General features: G+C 56.8%; 2 protein-coding genes across 2 annotated transcripts; both read left to right on the top strand.

Moving 5' to 3' along the window:
• The first annotated feature begins 12,337 nt into the window (after window positions 1–12,337).
• CERS1 (ceramide synthase 1) lies at window positions 12,338–20,547 on the top strand. The gene is made up of 7 exons (XM_029052246.1): window positions 12,338–12,585; window positions 17,066–17,225; window positions 17,468–17,648; window positions 17,998–18,159; window positions 18,373–18,520; window positions 19,172–19,308; window positions 19,426–20,547. The coding sequence occupies exons 1-7, from the start codon at window positions 12,361–12,363 to the stop codon at window positions 19,463–19,465; spliced, it is 1,053 nt and encodes a 350-aa protein (XP_028908079.1). The 5' UTR covers window positions 12,338–12,360; the 3' UTR covers window positions 19,466–20,547.
• Window positions 20,548–21,699: 1,152 nt separating this feature from the next.
• LOC100078469 (protein DVR-1-like) lies at window positions 21,700–22,184 on the top strand (the record flags this gene model as incomplete). Its single annotated transcript, XM_029051146.1, is given in 4 exon segments — window positions 21,700–21,801; window positions 21,804–21,913; window positions 21,915–21,982; window positions 21,985–22,184. Coding segments are annotated over 4 exon segments (363 nt in total), but the record flags the coding sequence as incomplete, so codon positions are not given.
• Between the last annotated feature and the right edge of the window lie 1,020 nt (window positions 22,185–23,204).

Below are 23,204 nucleotides of genomic sequence, written 5' to 3'. Positions count from 1 at the left end.
AGGGGGGAAGGGGGAGGGAGCAGAGGGAAAAGGGGAAGCTCAGTCTGGGAAGGCCTCTTGGAGGAGGTGAGTGCTCAGTAGGGCTTTGAAGAGGGGAAGAAAGTTTGGCGGAGATGAGGAGGGGGGGCATTCCGGGACAGCGGGAGGACATGGGCCAGGGTTTGACGGCGGGACAGACACGAACGGGGGACGTTGAGGAGGTGAGCAGCAGAGGAGTGGAGCGTATGGGGTGGGCAGTAGAAAGAGAGAAGGGAGGTGAGGTAGGAGGGGGCAAGGGGGTGGAGAGCCTTGAAGCCCAGAGTGAGAAGTTTTTGTTTCCTGCGGAGGTTGTTGAAGAAAAGGAAAAGAGGGCTTAACCAGGGAAGGCTCCTAGGAGGAGATGTGCCTTCAATAAGGCTTTGAAATGGGGGAGAGTCATTGTTGGATAGGAGGAGGGAGGCCGTTCCAGGCCAGAGGCGGGACAGGGCGATGGGTCTGGGAGGCGAGATAGACGAGATGGAGGTACAGTGAGAAGGTGGGCATTAGAGGAGCCAAGTGTGCGGCTGAGTTGTAGTAGGAGAGTAGGGAGGTGAGGTAGGAGGGGTCGAGGTGACGGAGCGCTCACGCTGCTTCTCGAGAGCAGGGATCGTGTCTCCTGACTGTCTTGTCCTCTCCCAAGCACTTAGTACAGTGCTCTGCCCTCAGGCAGCCCTCAGTAAATTCCATCGATTGACTGACGGGTTAGGGACCTGAGGATGTTGGGGGGCGGTTCGCGTCCTGGAGGTCCAGGGCTCCCCGGGCTCTGAGCGAACGGAGCACCTCAGGTAGGAGGCTGCAACTGCTGGCAAAGCGCCACCTGTGGAGTTTGCGTTAGCTTGTCGAAGGAAACGAGGCGCCCAAGCGGTGGGGCCCGCTCTCCTTGCTAAAAAGTCAACCCGGAGAGAGGAGCGGTGTCTGTGACCGGGCCTGCCATTAGCCGCTCCGTGCCGCAGGCCTTCGCTGGGTCATTGTGGAACGAAAGTGCTTCTGTGAGAGAATGCTGCGGGGGAGAGTGTGCTTCCTGCTTCTCGGATGGGACTGCGCAGTAGCTGAGGTGCCCGTTTAAAGCTATCGGTGGCGGGGGGGGGGAGATAAGGTGAGGGAGCACCGCTCTCCCCTGGAACCCGGCCTTGGCAATCGTTTCCTTTCACGATGGCCTCCAGCAGCAGTAGTCACGACGCCACTTGCTGGGTCGCCGCCACACCGTCTCTGGCAAAGAAGCCTTAGCGGTCCAGTGGGGTTTGAGGCTCTGGCCTCAGTGAATGTTTGGCTTTGTGAGGTTGCCCGAGGGGGATGTGAAAGAGGCTTGTGTTGGTGGAAGCATCCATCACTGACCGTCCCGCCCCGGGAGAGAAGGCCCGCTCCCAGAAACAAAAAGCCTACGGACCCGGGCCTCCCTAAAGCCAAGAAAGCAGGGGCATCCCGGGTCGGGGGCCAGAACGAGAACTGTCTTCCTTGAAAGATCGGCTGGCCACGGTGAAGCCGAGGAGCAGAAATTGCATGTCTCGCCCGCTCGGAACCAGAGCCTCTCTGCTCAGTCGCCTCTGCTCTGGGCTGTCCGGACCTCGCTGTCCTGCAGAGCGAGTCGAGCCAGCAGCTCCCAGAGAGTTGGTTTTCCGCTTCCTCCGGGTGCAGGAGGGAGACCGCCGTGGAGATCGGCCGGCACAGGTCGGGAACAGTCGGGGCTGGCCTGACTCTGGCTAAATCGAAATTTGAGGAGAACCTGCTTGACCCCACTCTGGTTACCAGTGAGAGTCCCAATGATCAGATATGGGGAGGCCATTCATTCACCGCTAAGGCACCGCTACTTGCACAGCTTGGGGGAATGGGTCTGGCAGGGGGTGGGGTTCCCTCTGCATCTGGGAAAGACCCGCTCGATTATAGGACTGAAACGAGAGAAACAGAACAGAAGCTTAAGGGACGATGCTCCCACGCAAAACCGGGAGGGAGACGGAGAATGAGAACGTGTGTGTCACTTTTAAAAGATAAGCCCAACTGACCCCATCGTCCCCACCTTCGAAGCCTTACTGAGGTCGCGTCTCCAAGAGACCTTTCCCGATTAAGCCCTCTTTTCCCCATCTCCCTCTCCTTTCTGTGTCATCTGTGCAATTGGATCTGTGACCTTTGGGCATTTGATATTTGCCCTACCTTCAACCCCACAGCTCTTAGGTACGTAATTATGTATATTAACGTCTGTCCCCTTCTAGCCTGAAAGCTCACCATGGGCGGGGAACCTGTTTACCAAGGAAGCAACGTGGCCTAGTGGATAGAGCACAGGCCTGGGAGTCAGAAGGATCTGGATTCCCATCCCAGTTCCACCACTTGCCTGCCGTGTGACCTTCGGCAAGTCACTTCACTTCTCCGTGCCTCAGTTCCCTCATCTGTAAAATGGGGATGAAGACTGCAAGCCCTATGTGGGACATGAACTGTGGCCAACCCAATTGGCTTGTATCTGCCCCAGCGCTTAGTACAGTACCTGGCACATAGTTAAGAGCTTAGCAAATAGCATCATTATTACATGAGTTCGTGCTTAAGAAATAGGGCAAGTTACGTACAGAATTTCTACAAAAGGGTAGAGTAGTAATAATAGTAATTATTAAGCACTTACTCGGTGAAGAGCACTGTACTAAGGAAAGAAGACAGGTTGCAACTCCTCATCCTTCCGAATTCCTTATCTTCCCACGCAAACCCTGTCCTCCCCCTGACTTTCCCGTCGCTGTTGACGGCACCGCCATCCGTCCATCTCACAAGCCCGTAAACCTTGGCGTTATTCTCGACTCATCTCTCTCATTCAACCAACGTATTCAATCCGTCACTAACTCCTGTCGGCTCGACCTTTGCGACATCACTAAAATCCACCCTTTCCTCCCCATCCCAACTGCTACCCCGTTAATCCAAGCACTTATCCTATCCCACCTTGATTACTGTTCCAGCTTCCTGGCTGACCTCGCTGCCTCTTGCCTCTCCCCACTCTAACCCATACTTCACTCTGCTGCCCGGATCATTTTTCTTCAAAAACGTTTGGTCCACGTTTCCCCACTCCTTAAGAACCTCCAGCGGTTGCCCACCCACCTTCCCATCAAACAAAAACTCCTCGCCATTGGCTTTAAAGCAGCCCGTCGCCTTGCCCCCTCCTACCTCACCTCGCTAGTCTCCTAATAAAACGCAGCCCGCTCACTTGGTTTCTCTAACGCCAACCTTCTCACTGTACCTTGATCTCATCTCTCTCGCCGCCGACCTCTTGCCCGCATCCTGCCTCCGGCCTGGAACGCCCTCCCTCTTCATATCTGATGGATGATCACATCCCTACCTTCAGAGCCTTATTGAAGACATCTCCTTCAAGAAGCCTTTCCTGATTAAGCCCTCATTTCCTCTTCCCCCCACTCCCTTCCGCACCATCTTTGCACCTGAGTTTGCACCCTTTTTTCACCCCTCCCTCAGCCCCACAGCACTTAAGTACATATCCGTAGTTCATTTATATTAATGTCCACCTCCCCTGTAGACTGTAAATTCAGTGTGGGCAAGGAACGTGTCTACCAACTCTGTTATATTGTACTTTCAAGTGCTTAATACAATACTCCGCACACACTAAGCGCTCAATAAATACAACTGGTTGATTGGACATGGTCCTGGGTCCTCAGGGCTCTCAATCAATTAATAGATCAATCAATGGTATTTACTGAGTGCTTACTATGTGCAGAGCACTGTACTAAGCACTTCATTCACTCATTCAATGGTATTTATCGGCACTTACTGTGTGCAGAGCACTGTATTAAGCACGTGGGAGAGTACAATATAATAATAGACACATTCCCTGCCCACAATGAGTTTACAATCCAGAGGGGGGAGACAGACATTAATAAAAATAAATTACAGATGTGTACATAAGTGCTGTGGGACTGGGAGGGGGGATGAATAAAGGGAGCCAGTCAGGGCGACCCAGAAAGGAGTGGGAGAAGAGGAAAGGAGGGTTTAGTCAGGGAAGGCCTCTCGGAGGAGATGTGCCTTCAGAAAGGCTTTGAAGCAGGGAGAGTAATTATTTGTCTTGGGACAATTGTACTATTGTACTCTCACTTGGGCGAATGAGAATTAGTGATACAACAGAATAAGCAGATACATTCCTTGTCCATAATGAACTTACAGTCTAGAGGGGAAGATGGATATAAATATAAATGAATAATTTAGAATGCACAAAGAAGAATAAAATAAAATAAAAGATAAGGGGGAGACAGACAACAGATACAGATGGAGCAATAAGGTTGCGGGTACCTAACTGCTCAAGTCATACCGAAGCGCCGAAGAGGCAGTAGGGAAGATTAGAAATTAATCAAGGAAGGCCTCCTGGAGGAGATGTGATTTCAAAAAAATGGGGAGAATCATGGTCCGCCGAATTTGAGAGGGAAGGGAGTTCCAGGTAGAGTGAGAGGGGTATGAGTAAGGGGCTGAAGATGAGAGATGAGATGAGAACAAGGCCCAGTGAATAGATGAACTTGAGAGGAATGAAGAGTGTGAGCTGCGGTGAAGTGAGAGGAGGGAGTGGATCAGTAGGAGGGAGATTGCTGATTAGGTACCCCAAAGCCAATGGGCAAAAGTTTCTGTGGAGGCTAACACAGCATTTTGAGGAGTGGGGAAGATGTGTGCAGAACAACTTTTTAGAAAAATGATCCAGGTAGCAGAGTGAAGTGTGGACTAGAGGGAGAGACTAGAGTTGGAGAGTCCAGTGAGGAGACTCATATGAGAGTCAAGCGAAGGCACGCCAAGCTCCTGGACCAGTGCGGTGGTTGTTCAGATGGAGAGGAAGGGTCAGATTCTGGAAATGTTGCCAAGGAAAAAATCAACAGGATTTAGTAACAGACTGAATGTAGGGGTTGAAAGAGAAGGAGCCAAGTGCTTAGTACAGTGCTCTGCAGACAGTCAGCACTCAATAAATGCGATTGAATGAATGAACGGATAACGCCTTGGTCAGGGGCATGAGAAACGGTGGTGGTGGTGGTCAGCTGTAATGGCAAAGTTAGGAAGAGAAGATTTGGGAGGGAAGATGAGTTCGGTTTTGGACTTGTTGAGCTTGAGGTGTCGGCGGAGATGTTCCACAGGCGCTAAATTGCAGAGGAGAGAGGCCCGGGCTGGCTTGGTAGATTTAAGAGTCAACCACGAAGAGAGATACAGTGGTTGAAGTCACGGAAGCGTATAAGCTCCCCAAGAAGGTGAGCAAGAAAAGGAAAGCAAGGAGCCACCTCTCCTTGCCTTGAAAGCCTCATTAAAAATCACATCTCCTCCAAAAGGCCTGCCCTGACTAAACCCTCATTTCCTCTACTCTCTCTCGCACTTGAGCACCTCATCTTCAGCCCCACAGCCCTTATGAACATATCCATAATTTATTTATATTAATGTCTGCCTCCCCCTCTAGACTGTAAGCTCATTGTGGGCAGGGGACATCTCTACCAATTCTGTTGTACTGTACTCCCCCCAGCACTTAGTACAGTGCTCTGTATCCAGCAAGTGCTCAATAAATACCATTGATTGATTGCCCTCCAATCTTATTGTCCACGGTCCGCAACAGTAGTCCCGGCTAGGCTGTAATACGTAGACAAGCCCCACTGACCCAGGACCCATTCTCCTGTCACTAACCAGATCCTAGGATGGTCCACCCCAACCCTCCCAACCCTCTCTGTTGTTTAATCTACCCTGATGAGAGGACTGGTAGGTATCCCTGTGCTATAGATGGGTTGCCAATCGGTGGTATTTATTGAATGCTTTCTGTGGACAGACCACTGTACTAAGCCCTTGGGAGAGTACACAGTACCATAGAGTTGGTAGACAAGATCCCTGCCCTTCGGGCGTTTCCAATCTAGCGAGATTCTGAGGGTGGGGGAGGCCATGAGAGACCCAAGGACAGTCTCCTTCCAGTCACTCCTGAGTGTCAAAGGCAGGTGAGCCAAGGCAGATTTTTCAGGAAGCCTTGTTTTTCCACGGAGTGGCGGTGGAAACTCTCCAACTTGGTCCAGTTGGAGTCCCCCCACAGCTGGCTAAGCTGATTTGAGTTAATGACCTTAAAATGGTGCATTTAGCCAAGTCTCTGCAAGCTAGATTACCTCCTCTGGTTTAAATACAACTCTGCATTTCCTTGGGTAATCATCTGCTATTCTGGAGCCCTCAATAACTTAATTGCTCCTTTCAGTGTGCCGGTTTTGCTGGGTCTCCTTTCAGTTCCAGGGGAGGTTTGGGAGCCATAGATTTCGCCTGATTTCCCTTTAATAACTTCTCAGCTGCTGCCCATTAGTCGTGGGTAAACACGCCTTTGTCTTTTACAGAGATCTTTGCCTAGATAACTGCTGAAGAGAAAATCCGTGGGCAAATTTCCCTCCATCTCCCTGCGGCTTGAACCCTACAGGCAAAGCACCTTAGACTGTGAGCCCCATGTGGGACGGGGACTGTGTCCGACCCGATTGTCTTGTATCCATCTCAGCTCTTGGTTCTGCGCTTGGCACACAGCAAGTGCTCAAAAAATATCATCGTAATCATCATCATCATCATCAACAACATCATCATCACGTGTTTAGACAGTTGCCCATCTCGTTGCTGCCGTCTCATTGCTGTCGTCTCATTGCTGTCGTCTCATTTCGGTCTCCGGGGGACCGAGATTAGAAGTCAGAGCTCCCGAGTCCCCGGTCTGTTCTAGCCCCTCACAACCACACTACCTGCCTCTCCTGCCGTCTGGAATTCTGTACCCCTCTATCCAGCAGAAGACTGCGGGTCCATTGTGTTCTGGCTGCCCTTCGAAATTTCACTGTGTTTTCTCCTGGCTACTCTTGGGTTATAGTCACAGCACCAATCACGTTTACTGAGCATCCACTGAGTGTGACGCATTGTAAGAAGCACTTAGGAAGAACAATAATTATGGTATTTGTTGAGCGCTTACTATGTGACAAGCACTGTTCTAAGGCTGAGGTAGATAAAAAGTAATCAGATTGGACAGAGTTCCCGTTCCACGTGGGGCTGACGATTTAAGCCAGAGGGAGGGGGATTTGATCCCCATCTTGCAGACGAGGTAACCCGAGTCGCAGAAAAGTGACTTGCCCAAAGTCACTCAGCAGACCAGTAGCGGAGCCAGAATTAGAACTCAGGTCCTCTGCCTTCCAGGCCTGTGCCCTTTTTGCTAGGGCCCGCAACTTCCTGTACAAAAGTATAAAATAAAGAAGGAAAGTATTCCCTGCCCACAGAGAGCTGACACTTGAATGGGGGAGACAGGTATAGTAGGATTTTACAGAGTTATCAAAATGAGGGAACGTGTCTGTTATATTGTACTCTCCCAAGCGCTTAGTACAGTGCTCTGCAAACAGTAAATGCTCAATAAATATGATTGATTGAATATTTGAATGTTCAGCTGAATAAATGCAGATACGTAAGGGCTGCGGATGGGTATAAAGAAACAGGGAAGTGGTAGGGGATGGCCGATGGGTTTACCCGACTTGGGAGGCTGGGAATTCATCAAGGAAAACCTGGCGAAGGATTACCCTGTTGGTAAATTTTTGTCTGTCTCCCCAGTAAGAATGGAAGCTCCCTGTGGGCAGGAAATGTGTCCCTTGCTTGATTTGTACTTCCCAGACAGTGCGGTGCATCGCACTAGTGGGCATTGATCGGTTGCTTTTACTACTGCTATTACTAGAGGGAGTAGAAGCAGCATAGCATAGTGGATAGAGCAGGGGCCCGGGAGTCAGAAGGTCATGGGTTCTAATCCCGGCTCCACCACTGGTCTTCTGGGTGACCTTGGGCAAGTCGCCTCACTTCTCAGTGCCTCGGTTACCTCATCTGTAAAATGGGGATGGAGATGGCGACCCCACACGGGACAGGGACTGGGTCCAACCCAATTAGCTCGTATCCACCCCAGCGCTTAGGACAGTGTCCAGCACACAGTAAGAGCTTAACCAAGACCGTAATCATTATTATTATTTTCAGAAGGCTGTTGAATAGGGGGAGGGCCGTGGGGTGTCAGCCTCGGGGAGGGAGGGAGTTCCAAGCTGAAGGGACAGAGTGACCGAGGGGGTGGAGGCGGGAGAGGGGAGAGCAAGCTACAGCTAGAAGGAAGGCTTGGGAGGAGCAAAGCAAGCAGGTTGGGGAGTCGTAAGCAGGGGAAGAGGCCAGATCTGTAAGGTGAGGTGAGTGGGGGGAGAACCTTGAAGTCAATTTTGAGGGGCTTTGGCTTGAGGTAAAGGAACATGGGAAGCCAGCAGAGGATTTTGAGAAGAGGAGGGACAGACGGGGGCCAAGAGATGCTTCAAGAAGATGACCTGTGAGGTGGCATTATAGATTGAAACGGGGAGAGGCTGGATGTTAGGGGGACCGAGGGAGGCAGACACAGTAGTCTAGCCACGCTATGACCAGAGCTTGTATCCGAGTGGTAACCGCTGTTTGGGAGGAGAGGAAGGGAGGAAGGAGAGGAAGCATAGAAAGAACCGGCAGGATTTGGCAGTAGATCGATTATGAGCGTCGAAGGAGATTGAGGCGTCGGTGACAGCACCCGGGCTTCTGGGACGGGGAAGATGGTTACCCAACCTTTCTGACCCAGCCAAACCCTCCTCTGGCTATTTTCCGGTAGGGTCTATACAGTTCGCACGACCCCCAGTTCCCCCTGAGTTTCTGCTGGTCAGGATGCTTGTTCCAAGGGAAATGGCATCAGCCAGTCTTGGTCCTCACCCATGTTTGGTTAGTGTGCTTTAAGGTCTAGAACAAAGTAGGAGGAGGAGATGGAGCAGGAGGAGGAAGAGGAGGAGTAACAGCAGAAGAAGAAGCAGTAATAGCATTTATTGAGCGTCCGGTACATTCCACCTACTATGCCACTACGCACTGTCAGGCTCTCGTAATATCCCGGCTAGATTACTGTGTCAGCCTGCTCTCTGATCTCCCTTCCTCCTCTCTCTCCCCACTCCAGTCTATTCTTCACTCCGCTGCCCGGCTCATCTTCCTGCAGAAACGCTCTGGGCATGTCACTCCCCTTCTTAAAAACCTCCAGTGGTTGCCTATCAACCTCCGCACTAAACAAAAACTTCTCACTCTAGGCTTCAAGGCTCTCCATCACCTTGCCCCTTCCTACCTCTCCTCCCTTCTCTGTCTACTCCCCACCCCACACGCTCCGCTCCTCTGCCGCCCACCTCCTCACCGTCCCCCCTTCTCGCCTATCCCGCCGTCGACCCCCGGGCCACTTCCTCCCGCGGTCCTGGAATCCCCTCCCTCCTCACCTCCGCCAAACTAATTCTCTTCCCCTCTTCAAAACCCTACTTAAAGCTCACCTCCTCCAAGAGGCCTTCCCAGATTGAGCTCCCCTTTTTCCTCTGCTCCCTCTACCCCCCCTTCACCTCTCCGCAGCTAAACCCTCTTCTCCCCGCTTCGCTCTGCTCCTCCCCCCTCCCGTCCCATCCCCTCAGCACTGTACTCGACCGCTCAACTGCACATATCTTCATCACCCTATTTATTTTGTTAATGAGATGTACATCACCTTGATTCTATTTATTTGCTATCATTTTAATGAGATGTTCTTCCCCTTGATTCTATTTATTGCCATTGTTCTTGTCTGTCTGTCTCCCCCGATTAGACTGTAAACCCATCAAAGGGCAGGGACGGTCTCTATCTGTTACCGATTTGTACATTCCAAGTGCTTAGTGCAGTGCTCTGCACATAGTAAGCGCTCAATAAATACTATTGAATGAATGAATGAATGAATGAATGAATGAAGTACTTGGGAAGCCGCATGTCCTAGTGGAAAGAGCAGGGGCCTGGGAGTCGCAGGACCTGGATTCTAATCCCACCTCTGCCACTTGTCTACTGTGTGACCTTGGGTAAATCACTCAGTTTTTGTAAAATGGGAAATAATTATCTGTTGCCCCTCTTCTTCAGACTGTGGGTCCCAGGTGGTACAGGATCTACGCCCAACCTGATTATCTTCTAACCCCCCCCCCCCAGTGCTTGGCACATAGTAAGCGCTTAACAAATACCGCCATTATTATATCATCCCAGAACAAACAACGGCTATATTCCCTGTCCAAAGGGGCTGACACTCCACCGTGGGAGACAGACAAAAATGTATTTACTAACAAGGCAATCAAATAAATAATCGGATATACACTTGAATAAGCATATGTAATTGCCCACTGGAAGTACAGAAGCGTTAGCCCATTTCTCACGCCCTGGAGATTTTCCGCGACTGAAGCTGCTTGGCACATAGGTGGCTGACTAACCCAGGCCGCCTCTTCCATTCAACCGAATAACGCGTCTTAGTGATGTGCTGTGTGAGTGATTAGAACCGACTGCAGCAGCGTCATTCAGGCCGCACCACATGGTCTGAGCTCAGGAAACAGAAACTAAATTAACTATCTGGAACTATACTTTTCTTCACCCTCAACAGAGTAACACAACAGGGGTAGCTACTTTTTCTTTAAACTGTCATGGTGGGGGGAGGCAGGAGGAGACGAGTTTCCAAGAGTAGCCAGGGTCAAGCTAAAAACGACTTTAGAGCCCAAACAAGAAGCGAAAGGGGAATCGCGTGCTGGAGGGTGACAGGTCGTTTCTGTGGCAGATAGTGAGCCCTCAACAGGTACCGCACTTATGTGCCAAGCACCGTACCAAGCGCTGGGGTAGATCCCGGCTAATCGGGTTGGGCACTGAGAGGCTCACGGACCAAGAGGGAGGGAGAACTGGCAGTTAACCCCCATTTTACGGACGGAGAAACCGAGGCACAGAGAAGCGAAGTGACCTGCCCAAGATCAATCAGCAGGCAGGCGGCAGAGCCGTGATCAGGGCCCAGATCCTCCGATCCTCACGCCCGGGCTCGGTACGGTTGCGATCCAATTTGAGATGGGCAGATGTGAGGTTTTCCGCTCAGAGCGCTCATTAAATTTACAAATTCCACACTCGGCGGCATTAAAAGGACCGTCTGAGGAGAGTAGCTTCTCTCCTTCGGTCTAAGCGTCTTAATGGCTTTTGTGGTGAGGGAGTAACCCTCCATTCAACTCCAACAAGGTGCATTCCGGAAGGAGGGAGGGAATCTCAGCGTGGCTCAGTGGAAAGAGCCCGGGCTTTGGAGTTAGAGGTCATGGGTTCGAATCCTGGCTCGGCCACTTGTCAGCTGTGTGACTTTGGGCAAGTCACTTAACTTCTCGGTGCCTCAGTTACCTCATCTGTAAAATGGGGATTAAGACTGGGAGCCCCACGTGGGACAACCTGACTCCCCTGTGTCTACCCCAGGGCTTAGAACAGCGCTCGGCACATAGTAAGCGCTTAACAAATACCAACATTATTATCTCCCGGGAGAGGGAGGCGTTATCCCTATCTTCCGAATTTTCCTCGAGTCGGGTCTCAGATCTCCTAACCTGACTGACGCCCCTTCTCCCAAGCCTATCCTCAGCAGGAGGAAGGAGGTTGCGGTGGGCATTTCCTCTCCAGCAAGCCCGAGGTCTAGGAGGGCTTTCAAAGACAATTCCTATTCGGCAGCGGCCTTTCTCAAAGGAGCGAGGTGGAGGTAGTTGTATTCCCCGTCTGGCCCTGTCCAGCATCGGGTCCTCAGCCTCTCGGCTCTGCCGGGGACGATCCCCAGATGATGGCGACGACGACCGTAATCGATTGCCCCCAGCACGGTACTAAGCGCTGGGGTAGATAGGAGACGATGAGGTCGGACGCCGACCCTGCCCCTCCTGGGACTCACAGTCTAAGGGGGTGGGGTTGGACGGGTATTTAAATCTCATCTGACAGGCCCGGAGCGCTTACATGACGGCGGAGATGCTGCTGGTGGGCCCTGGGGGGGCCGAACGGGCCCCCCTCCCGCAGCCGGGCCCGAGGCTGGGGCTAGCGGGTCGGTGAAGGGCAAGGGTTTTAGGAGGCCGGGCCCGCCAGCGCGCTTCCCGGGCGAGTGGAGGCTGCTGCTGAAACACCTGCATTGAATGTGGGCCGGGGGGGGGGGGGGGGGTCAATTCCCTCTCCGCGGCCACCCCCGCCCTCCCGTCGGCCCGTTTATCCCGCCCGCCCCCCGTCGCCCCTCCGGCTGCGGCGGGTGACGCGACCTCCGCAGCTGGAAGAGCTGGCACCGGAGGCCCAGCTGGAAGCGGCGGCGGCGGCGGCGGCGGCCGGGCCCCCCGCCCCCTTCCCTGCGCCGGGAGGGGCCGGAGCATCGCGCTCCCCTGCCCCCCTCCCTCCATGCCAGGCTGAAGCCGGAGAGGACGAAGGGGAGGGAGGGAAGAAAGGAGAAGGAGAAGGAGGAGGAGGAGGAGGTGGAGGAGGAGGAGGAGGAGGAGGAGGAGGAGGAGGAGAGGGCGGGGTGCGGAGCGGCGGCGGCGGTGGCAGCAACGGGCCGGGATGGCGGGCCGGCCGGAGCCCATGCCGGGCTACGGGCAGCTGGTGCGGCTGAGCTACCGGAGCCTGGTGGAGGCGGCGCGGGGCTGCGCCGACTGCGGCTGGGAGCTGTCCCGCCGGAGCTGGGCCGAACACGCGCACCTCGCCGGGCCCGAGCTGCTGCTCTTCGTGCTGGGCGTGCTGGGCTGGACCGCGCTGCGCCGGGCCGCCTCCGCCTGCCTCTTTCGGGTCAGTGGCCGGGGCGCGCAGTGGGAGGAGGAGGAGGAGGAGGAGGAGGAGGAGGAGGGATGGCGGGGAGAGCGGAGAGCCCGGCCATTCGGAGGGGCTTCCCTACGCTCCCCCCGGCCCGACCCGAAGGGGCCAGGGTTGCCCCAGCCGCTCCCGAGCTCTCGGCTTCTCCGGCTCCGAGCGTCCTCCTCGGCCCCCGGGGCCGGATGGGACCGTGTGGGGGGCGGGGGGCGCATCGGGACCCCCCGGAGGGGGGCGGCTCGACTGGGCCGCCGCCCTGCAACGCAGCTGAAGGTGACTGCGACCGGAGCCGCCGCAGAAGGGGCTAAAACACGATCGGGGAATTGGGGGGACGGGGGACGGGGAAGAGGGGTCCGGGAGGATGAAGACGGAGCGAAGGGGGGGGCGGCGCTGGGAGCGGGAGTCACTGCGGCGTAGTCACTCTGGTCCCCCGCCTCCCTGGAGCCCTTAGCGCATCGCCCTCTCCCCCTTCCGCCTAAATCGGGGGGGGGGGGGTTAGGAAGAGGGGCATCGGCGTCGTCCCCCCTCCCTCCCACCCCCCAAAGATGGACCTGTCTTGGGGATCAGCACTCCGGCGTTCCCTCTCCAGAGCTGGCGGGGGCGGGGTGTCTTCCGGAGGCTGCCTATTCTGCCACCTCAAGAGAAGGGGAGGCAGGCAGAGAGAACCTGGGAGCCGGGATTTCTGGCTCCTGACCTTGAAAGACATCTTTCCCCTCCCCAGCCTCGGCTTCCTTCACCCCTTGGGCCTAGACAAAGCGGGAACACTAGAGAAAGGTCCTGAGGTTCTAGCACCCAGGCCGTGGACTTACTGGGGAACCCTGAGCTGTGTCCACTCTATTCGGCGTCATAGCCCCCACCCACTGGGAAGAGCAGGACTCACCCCTTCTCTCCCACCCGACCAAGATGATACCCGCTCGTGCCAGCTTCGTGAGATGGCAGGGAAGAGGAGGCCTGGGAAGAGGCCTAGGGAATTCTGTACCACGGTGCCCCGAGCCACTTGCCAAGATGTTTCCCCCTCCCACTTCCTTGTTGACTTCCCACCCTGGCTGGTGGGACCCCTGGGGCAGTGGTGCTTCGGTGCCCAGCTCTGGAACGGGCTAGGGGGAGGGGGGCCCCGGGAAGAGAGAGAGGCCCCAACAATGAATCCTTTCTCAGAAGGGAAGAGACTGTCCTTGTGTTCCAGGGACACATCAGTGTCACCCGGCTGGTGAGTGTAGCTGGGGGATGGGGAGAGGGTTGGGTGAGCTGCCCTGGGAGCTTCCCCCAATGGTGGGGCTTCCAGGTCTATCGGTACCCCCTCCCTCCACAACCCCTCCAGCAACACCCTGCCAAGCCTAAGGGAATCAGCCTCCAAACCTCAGGCCCCTGGTAGGAATGGGGAGGGAAGGAGGTGGGGGAAGAGCCAGGGGATTCAGATGGTTGAAACAATGATTTCACCCTCTCCCAGCTCACAGTGCAGGGGTCTCTATCAACCCAGGCCCCTTTCCACCGCTACTTGGGAAAAAAAGGAAAAAAAGATCTGGCTCATTCTGGGAATTCTGTGGCCATAGGATTCCTGGGGAAATCCATGGCTTCATCTGGGGCAGAGCTTCCCACCTCCTTCCCTGATAAACCTGGACCCGGGACTGCTCCCAAGCAGCATATCCTGCACCTGCCCAACTCTTGGAAGGGAGGAGGAGGAGCAACAGGAGGCCTGGATAATCTACACTGGACAATGGACACTGGATTGTTTCCAGGGCAGTATAGGATGGCTGGCTTCAGGGTTAGGTCCCCTTGCCCCCGTCCCCAATTCTGAATAAGAGCCCCCTCCCTCCACCCCCACAATGGGGGGGGCCAGACCGGGCTCTCAGAGCTAGACAAGGCCCTTGCCCAGCCCTGGACCACATCCTCTGAAGCCCAGAATAATCGGGATGAGGGGTGAAGACGATGGTCTGGGTGACCTTTCCAGTAGCTGGGGTGCCAATTTTCCCTAAGGGTACAGACTCGCCCAGGCACCCCCCCCCCCCAGTGGCCTAGTGGGCACCTAATGTCCCTGCTGTGTCAGATTGGGCCCTGCGGAGAGAGGGATAACCCCCATGGGAGTGGAAGGGTAAACCGCCGCTCCCGTCGGTACCCCCAGCACCCAGCTAAGCTGCAGAAGCGGGGTAAGGTGCCCCACAGTTTCAGGTTGAGTTTGGCACAGTTCTAACGGTGCTGGTTTTCTGGGTGGCTGGGATCTCCCTTGTCTGGTCTAGGAGGTTCCTGGTCCCTAGGGAGCAGCTCCTTCTCCTCCTTTCTCCCCTGGCCAATCCCAGGGGTGAGGCCCCATTTGCCAGATGGGGAAACTGAGGCCCAGAGAGGGGAAACTCCAGACAATGGAACCCCTGTTCCCTAATTGTACATTCCAAGCGCTTAGTACAGTGCTCTGCACACAGTAACCGCTCAATAAATACAAATGAATGAATGAATGAACCCCGGTGCCCCAGCCTCTATGGCTGGGCCCTGCTTTGGGTCATTTTTCTCTCCGTGGTGCCATCTCCCTCTAGACCTCTTCCCTCCTCATAGGTGATGGGGTGGGTTGGTTGTTGCCCTTCCCAAAGCAGTGGAATTGGGGGCATTGTGACATTCCCCCATAGGCTGGCACTTGTGGCCACTGCTAGACTCACCAAACAAACCTAACCCTCTCCCACCAGCCTGGGCCAGGGTTCTGGTGGGCTGGCCCTTGCCCTAGTTCTGGTCGCCCTTTTGGCCTGGGTCAGAGGCCAAACCCCTCATCCTTTCCCTTGGGGTGAGACGCAGGCAGGAGAAGAATAGGTGGTGCTGAGGAAACCAAGGCTAGAGGAAGTTTGTAGAATCTGCTGGTTTCTAGGGAAAGATGCTAGGCAGGAGGGGAAAGGCAGGGGAGGCCTGGCAAGGAGTTAGCCCCGGGGGCCAGGCTCGGGGGTGGGGGTGTATGTGGCTGAGCACAGGCCAGTTCAAAGGCCTTTGAGGAAACACCCCCTCACCGCTCCCCCTCCCCCCCCCCCCGCCCTGTGCCAGTTGGAGAGGGAGCCAGACTCCTACCAGAAGCTAGAAGGGGGACTGAGGGTGGTGGGAGCTGGCTGTTCCTAGAGCACCCCCCATCCTGGGCATTCAGTTCCACAAATTGAACCCCCCCAGCCTTTCAGGAAGTGGGGGAGTCCCTCCTGAGGAGATGGTCTCTCGCTCAGCCAGAGTCAGCTTAGCATATAGCCCCAGTTACTACTGGCAACCATGGGAAGTCACTCTGCCATTGCCATGGTAACAGTTGCTGGCTTCAGGCTTTAGTCCCGTTTCCTTCCCCCCACTCCCATATCTTTCTGGAAAGGAGAAAAAGAGAAGGAGGGGGTGGATAGGAAAAGCAAGGAGGAAAGAAGCTGGGTTGGCGAGGGTTGGCAGCACTGCCCCTGCCCTGGGGGGGAGATGAATTATTCAAGGGGCTGCAGAGTGCCTCTCTCCCTCCTTCAGTCTCCTCTCCCTGCAGGCCCGCCCGCCTGCCCTTCCAATCTTTCTAAGAACTGGAACTGGCTCTCACTGGGAAGGAGCCACTGGGTAGGGCTGGGACCCAGCTCAACCTCCCAAGTACAAGAAAAGGGGGGGAATTAGGGTCAGCGTCCCCGAAGGGGCTCTTGACCCCCCTTACCAGGGCCTGCAGCTGCCTCCAACCAGACAGAACAGAGTGGGACTTTTCCTTCCCGCTGCTGTCTCCTCTCGTTCCCTCTCCGCTTCCCACCCTGTCACTTCTTCCCGCTCAGACCTGGTGAGTGAGTTTCTGAGAAGGGTGAGCAGTGACAACGCCCCCCCCCCATTGCTCCTTCTTCCCATCCCCACCCCCCCCCACCCCCTCTTGAAGCCCCAGATAGACAGAGAACCCTGGCCTGGCCCCTCCCCCTTGCCGGGGAGCCCAGTCAGACAGCTGGGGGCTAAGTTTAGCCCAGTGGGGACTGAGGGGTTAGGTGGGGTCAGAAAGTGCTGAGTTCAGAGGGCTCTGGTTACTGCTCTGGAGTTTGGTTCTCAAGGGCTTGCCACCCTGCCTGCCCCCTCCCCCCCGCCAGGCCCTCCCTGATGATGTCGAGTCAGGAGATGGGCAGAGGAAGGAGCCCTAGGGAGGCCCGCCTCACAACCTCCTACCTTCCTCTTGACACACAAGGGAGGGACATCAGAGTCCAACCAAATCCCCCCTTGGGAGTGTATACGTGTGTGTGCGCGTGTGAGACACCCAGACACACCCTCCCTGTGCCACCCTCAAACTCCAAAACTTCAGTGCCCCCTCCGGTTTCCCTACCCCTGGGCTCAGAGCCATTCTCTTTGCTCTCCTCAGGAGAGCACCATCCGGACAGCTCGAACCATGCCCCCAGCCTGGGGTGTAGCCCGCTTCACACCCCTCTCCCTCTCCCAGAGGGGCAGGGCCATGGAGGAGCCCGGGACCCCGTACCAGCCTTGCCATCTTTTCCCTCTGCAGCCCCTAGCTCAGTGGTGCCAGCTGCAGCCCAAGGATGCCGCCAAAATGCCCGAGAGCGCTTGGAAGTTTCTCTTCTACTCGACCGCCTGGTGCTACAGCGCCTACCTGCTCTTCGGCACCGACTACCCCTTCTTCCATGACCCGCCGTCTGTCTTCTACGGTAGGGGCAGGGCCAGGGCAGCCTGTGCCTTCCTGGACACGTGGGACCAGGGCCACAGACATGGCTCACTGGTAGTCTCAGGACCTCAAGAGTCAATCACATGGGAAGAGGCTCGGGGGTAGGGAGGGGCAACAGGGCAGTAGCCACTGCCAGGGCTCAGGGTTTCCCTGCATGGCTTGAGGGAATGAGGAGAGGGGTGTGGGTTTACGTGGGCATCCCCCCCAACCCCCTCATCCTCCCAGACTGGAAGACAGGCATGGCAGTGCCCAGGGACATCGCAGTGGCCTACCTACTGCAGGGCAGTTTCTACGGGCACTCGATCTATGCCACGCTCTACATGGACTCCTGGCGCAAGGACTCGGTGGTGATGCTGGTCCACCACGTGGTCACCCTTGTCCTCATCGTCTTCTCCTATGCCTTCCGGTGAGCCTGAGGGAGGAGAGAGCCAGGCTCCACACTGACCGCCGCCGACTCTACCCCCTCCCCGGCCAGCCCCGTTGGCCCCTTCCTGCCCAAATTCTCACTCCTCTCCAGGGGACTGACTCCCCTTTGGTCCCCCCCTGTGACCACCGCCTCTTCCTCTCCCACTGACCCACAGCCTCATCCTAACCTTAACCCCCTGCCTCCCCAATACCGATCCCTCTGCTCCCATCCCTACCTCCCGCCCCCAACGTCCCCGCTCTCTCCTGACCCTCCATCCCCAACCCGTTCTCTTCCTGCCGATCCCATGTGTACCCCTTCCTCCCCCGCCCCGCCCCTCGGCCTGGCCTAGGTACCACAATGTGGGCATCCTGGTACTCTTCCTCCATGACATCAACGACGTCCAGCTGGAGTTCACCAAGCTCAACGTCTACTTCAAGCTCCGAGGTGGCGTCTACCACCGGCTCAATGACCTCATCTCTGATCTCGGCTGCCTCAGCTTTAGCTTCAGCTGGTGGGCGCTCGGTCTCTCTCCCTCGCCCCTCTCCCTGGCCTGCCCCCTCCGTGCCCTCTCCAGCAGGGCAGTTCTCCTTGCTCCTGTCCTCTCTGCTTTGGGCTCCTTGAGGGATGAGGGGTGACGGGAGGTAGGCGGAGCGGGAAGGAGGCTCCAGGGGCTCCTGGGACCCTCTAACCCGCATTCCTCTGCCTCCTCCCCTCGCTCTGGCAGGTTCTGGTTTCGCTTGTATTGGTTTCCACTCAAAGTCCTCTATGCCACCTGCTACTCCAGCCTGCGCTCCGTCCCCAACATCCCCTTCTACTTCTTCTTCAACACCCTGCTGCTTGCCCTCACTCTGATGAATATCTACTGGTTCCTGGTGAGTAAGCGGAGGGGGAGGCGGCTGCCAGGGTGGGGCCTGTAGTCCCGGGCCCCCACAAGCCTCCCTGCCTCCCAGGAAGCCCGGGGCTGGGGCTGACATGGGTCCCAGGGACTGGCTACTGGGACCAGGCCTTGCTCGGCCTGCCTCCTGATCGGGAGTGCCGCTGGATCCCTCTGTAAGAGTGAGAGGGTGTATGTGAGGGAGGGAGAGCATGCGAAGGGTGAGTGTGACTGTGTGTCAGGGTGAGTGAGATCTGGGGGTGGGGGGAGGGCGTGTCTGAGTGTGAGAGGGCGGTCCGGAACTTCTCCTGGGGAAGAGGTATCGGCAGGGGGGCTTTCTGTGACCTTTATGGGTAACCTGTACTCCAGCCCCGCACCCCCACCTCCATCCTTCCCAGCAAAGAGCTTGCAGAAGGCCTTGATCTCTTGTGAACTTTGCCTTGTCTTTTATGACTAGTGCCCTATCTTCTCTGTGGTCTTTGCCCTGGCTTCTCTGTGATCTCTGCCATGCCCTAAGCCCTTGGTTCTTGTTCTAGGAAGGGGAGGGCCGGGGGCGGAGGGGAAAGGAGGACGGCGTGTCAAAACTCCAAGTGGAAGGGCAGTGGGTGCCAGGGTCCTCAACCTCTCCCTCTCCCCTCGCCCCACCCAGTACATTGTCGTGTTCGTGGCCAAGGTGTTGACGGGGCAGGTGCAGGAGGTCAATGACGTACGGGAATACGACGTGGACGAGAGCCCCCCAGCCCTGTCCCTCAGGAAAGAGGGCAGCCTCAAGACCTGGAAAGAAGAGTGAGTGGGAAAGGGATCGAGGGGCAGGGAAGGTAGAAGTTGGAACGTTTCTTCCAGCAGACTGGGGGAGACTGGAGGCGGCGATGATCCCCTCTCACTGCTTCCCTTCTGCTCCAGGAAACCTCTGAGGAACGGGCTGCTGAAGAAGCACTTCTGAGGGGCTCTGACTCCGTTCCTCCTCCCCACCAGGTCCCCAGCCTCCTCTGGATCCCTCCCCTCCAGGACACCTGGCTGGAGCTGGGGGCTGGGGGATTTGACACCATCCTCGGCATTTCCCACCCCCTACCCCCGGCCCCGGACTGTGCCCTCCCAGCTCTCCTCAGGCCCCCCTACCCACCCCTTCTTCCAGGCCCCTTCCCCTCCCCAGCCCCACTGGCCTGGACAGCTTTTCTGGCTTCTGGGGCAGGATTCCCCTGAGCCCGTCTACCTTTGGGGCTCTGAGGCCCATTCTGGGGATGTGAGAGGAGCCAGAGAAGACCCTGGCTTTTCTTGTGGGAAAGGGGGCTGGCACTTTGGCTGCCCCCGCTCCCCTTCCTCCGGTAGCCAGAGCTACGGCCAAATCAAGAGGGCACCCCGTGGGAGGGGCCTGAGCGGGGGCGGGGGCGGGGGCGGGAGGGAAGAGACCTGGGACGGGTCCCCAAAATAACCAGCTCAGAGCAGGGGGCTGGCTCCCCTCACTCTATGAGCCCGGCTCAGCCGAGAGGCAGAGAGAGGGGAGTGAAGATCTTCCCACAGATTCCCCCCACACATGTGCCCCACATTCCTGTCCCCATCCTCACCCTTCAGACTTTCTGTAACAAAGCTGGGGACAAACCTAGGAGCCTCTATTCCACCCCCCCCCGACCCCCAACTCTTCCCCGACACCACACAAACACAGCTGGACCAGAGTGGGTGGGGAAGGAATCTGGGATTGAAGACCATCTCCAAACTGGGGCAAACAGACCTTTAGTCATTAAAATGTTAAGGAGGGAAGGGGGCCCAGACTGGTAAGGGAGGGGTATCACTCTTACCCCTCCCTGATCCCAACAACCCCCAACACTCCCCAGTTAGGCGTGTGTGTGGAGCCTGTATGGGGTAAGCACCTTGAGGGCAGGAATCGAGTCTACAAACTATTGTATTGATTTCTCCCAAGGGCTTAGTTCAGTGCTCTGCACACACTCGGCGCTCAATAAACACTGTTGATTGATGGATTGATTGATTAAAGTAGCTGCTCAGGGCTCAATCCCTGGGAGACTCTCAGGCACATGGACTCTCCCACTCCTCAGTTACCGCCCTCTCGTGATGCTGACCCGGGCCCGGGGCCCAGGTCCTGGGTAGCGGCCCCGTCCCCTCCCCCTGCTGCCCCAGCAGATTGGGCCCTGCCATGGAGAGAGCATCACCTGAAGCCCTTACCCGAGGAACTCCTGGGTGTGCCCAGCCTCATCATCTGGCACTGTGGTAACCTTGGCGGCGGGCAAGGGTCGAGGGAGAGGAAGTGGAGACAAATCCTCGGATACAATTGCCCCCAGGGCCCCAGATTCTCGGACAAATGGGGTGGGCCTGGAGACCAAGATAGCCTAGGACCTTGTCCTCTGCCACCATCTAAAGCTAAATAAATATAAATTGGGTTCTGGGAGACATGGCTGGGGTCTGGGACTGAGTGAAAGAGTCCCCACCCCACCTTAACACTAGGCAGCTTCCTGGGGAGGGGGCGAGAGATGGGCCCTTGGGAAACGGGAAAGGGCCCCCGGGGATTAGAAGGAGAGAGGCCTGCTGGCCTCAGAGAGTCAGGGTACCTGCAGCAGCCCCCAGCCCGTGGACCCCCGAGACGCCGGCTAAGCCCCGGCTGATCAGTAACCGGCCCCACGGGCCCCGTGTCTCCCTTTCCCCCCAGGTGGCTCGGTTTAGTTCGAGGAGCCAGCCCTGGCCCCCCGTGCGTGAAGAAGCCCCTCTTCTTCAACCTGTCGGCCCTGGCCCCCCCAGAGGCAGCCGACCCTGATGCGGCTGGAGCAGCATCTGGGCCCCACCTTGGCCGGCGCCCTGGGGCCCCCAGGGCCAGGCTGGGAGCTCAGCCTGTCCCTAGCCCCGGGGCCCCAGCTGTGGGGCCAGCAGGCCCACTGACACCACCATCAGGGGTCAGGGCCAGCTCCTCCTGACGCAGCCCCTGCCCCCGGGCCGGGACACCATCCACCTGGACCTGCTGGACTTGGGGCCCGTGGGGGTGTCCCCCTCCCGCGCAACCTGAGCTTGGTCCTGGAGATCCTGCCTGGCAGCGGGGGCGACGGCAACGGCACGGAGGTCGCCTCCCCGCTCCCCACCGCCTGTCCCAGCCTGGGCCGCTCCCTGGAGGCCTTCCTGCTGGTGGCGACCCTCCACCCCCAGCAGTGGCGGCCCATGACCAGGAGGTGACGGGCAGTGGCCCCGGTGGCCCCGGCCCCCGACCGCGTCTGCAGGCCCCACCAGCTGTACGTCAGCTTCCGGGTCGTGGGTTGGCACGACTGGATCATCTCCCCGTGCGCGGCTTCATGGCCGACTCCTGCCGGGGCTCCTGCCCCTTCCCCCTGGCCACCCAGCTCAACAGTGTCAACCACGCCATCCTGCAGTCCCTGATGCACTCCGTGGCCCCTGCCCAGACAGCCCCTCCCCTGCTGCATCCCCCTCGGACTCTCGTCCATCTCTGTGCTCTTCTACTCAGAGTCGACAACGTGGTCCTGAGGCACTACGAGGATATGGTGGTGGACGAGTGTGGGTGCAGGTGGGCCGGGGCCCTGGGAGAGTAGGGGGACGGGGGCAGGGGTGCCCTGGCCTGCTGTTGCCGGAGGCAAACTGTAGGTGTAAGCTCTCCTGTCACAACACAGACCCTGACTAATAAAACAGCTGTTTTGGTTTTTCCTGTCGCCTCCACCTGAAATGTTGTTCTTTTTTATGGGACCCTTGCCTTACGTTCCCCTCTCCCGGTCCATATACTGGGCAAGCTTCACAGCAGCATAGGGAGCCACACGAACCCCATGGTCAAAGGCTCCCCGCAAGGATCAGGGGGTTGGAGGGAGAGGAAAAAAATCCATAAATGACAGAGCAGCAGAAGAAACCCTGGCACTGGGGGGACTGGGAGGTCTGGAGGCGGGTGGGGGACTTTGGCTCTCTGAAGGACCCATTCCCTGCCCCCGGCCCTGGTTTTTGAGCAGGTAGGCGCTCTCTTTACCCTCCTGACCCTCCCCTCTCCTGTGCTGCCCCCTGCAGGGCCTCAGCCCCAAAGCAATCAGGATTTTATCTCAATTGGATCGGTGGATAGATGGGGGACGTGGGGGGTGGTGACTATATGAGGGCAGAGAGGGCTGAGGGGAAGAAAGGGCTCAGGGGTCACAAGTGAGAGTGAAGTTCAAGTGGCCAAAAGTCACCCTGGTGCCTGGATTTCCGCCCACAGCTCTAGGGGAGGATGGAGGAGCGGCGGTACCTCAGGGTTAGAGACATTCTGGGCCCCCATTCCTTCCCAGCACACACTCGCGTGCTCCTCTCCTGATGGGCCAGGAACTCTACGGCAGGAACCTGCCCCAGATCTATCTCCCTAAGCCATCAAGCCACAGCATCGGAGACTAGGTCTGCTGGATTGAGGCTTGGAGTCCAGACAAGGACTGTTTATTAATATTTTAGGGATGACCAACAGTTTTGGACGCATTTTTAAGCAATCAAAGGAAACACTGGTAGGCACTGATGTTCTCCAAGGAATTGCTTCAAAGCAAAAAGCAATAAAAAGGCAGTGCACGCCGACCAGTGAAATATAAAGGGACGAGGCATATCCCATTGACACACGGGGAAAGGATTAAGAACCCCTTGATTCATTTTTCTGTAGCATGTTTATTTTCCAACTGATTTAGTCTTACAAGCCTGGGAGGTAGGAAAAGGCAGGGTTATCACCC

Source organism: Ornithorhynchus anatinus, chromosome X1, assembly GCF_004115215.2.
Source record: "Ornithorhynchus anatinus isolate Pmale09 chromosome X1, mOrnAna1.pri.v4, whole genome shotgun sequence".
Lineage (NCBI taxonomy): Eukaryota > Metazoa > Chordata > Mammalia > Monotremata > Ornithorhynchidae > Ornithorhynchus > Ornithorhynchus anatinus.
The sequence above is the reverse complement of the archived record's forward strand: the minus strand, read 5'-3'. Positions and strand labels throughout refer to the sequence as shown.

What these genes read in the sequence shown, in the direction of transcription:
- CERS1 (XM_029052246.1), top strand. Translation starts at nt 12,361, where the DNA reads ATGGCGGGCCGGCCGGAGCCCATGCCGGGCTACGGGCAGCTGGTGCGG. An exon ending in GTCTTCTCCTATGCCTTCCG is followed by an intron (nt 17,649 to 17,997) that starts GTGAGCCTGAGG and finishes GGCCTGGCCTAG; the next exon opens with GTACCACAATGTGGGCATCC. An exon ending in TGAATATCTACTGGTTCCTG is followed by an intron (nt 18,521 to 19,171) that starts GTGAGTAAGCGG and finishes CGCCCCACCCAG; the next exon opens with TACATTGTCGTGTTCGTGGC.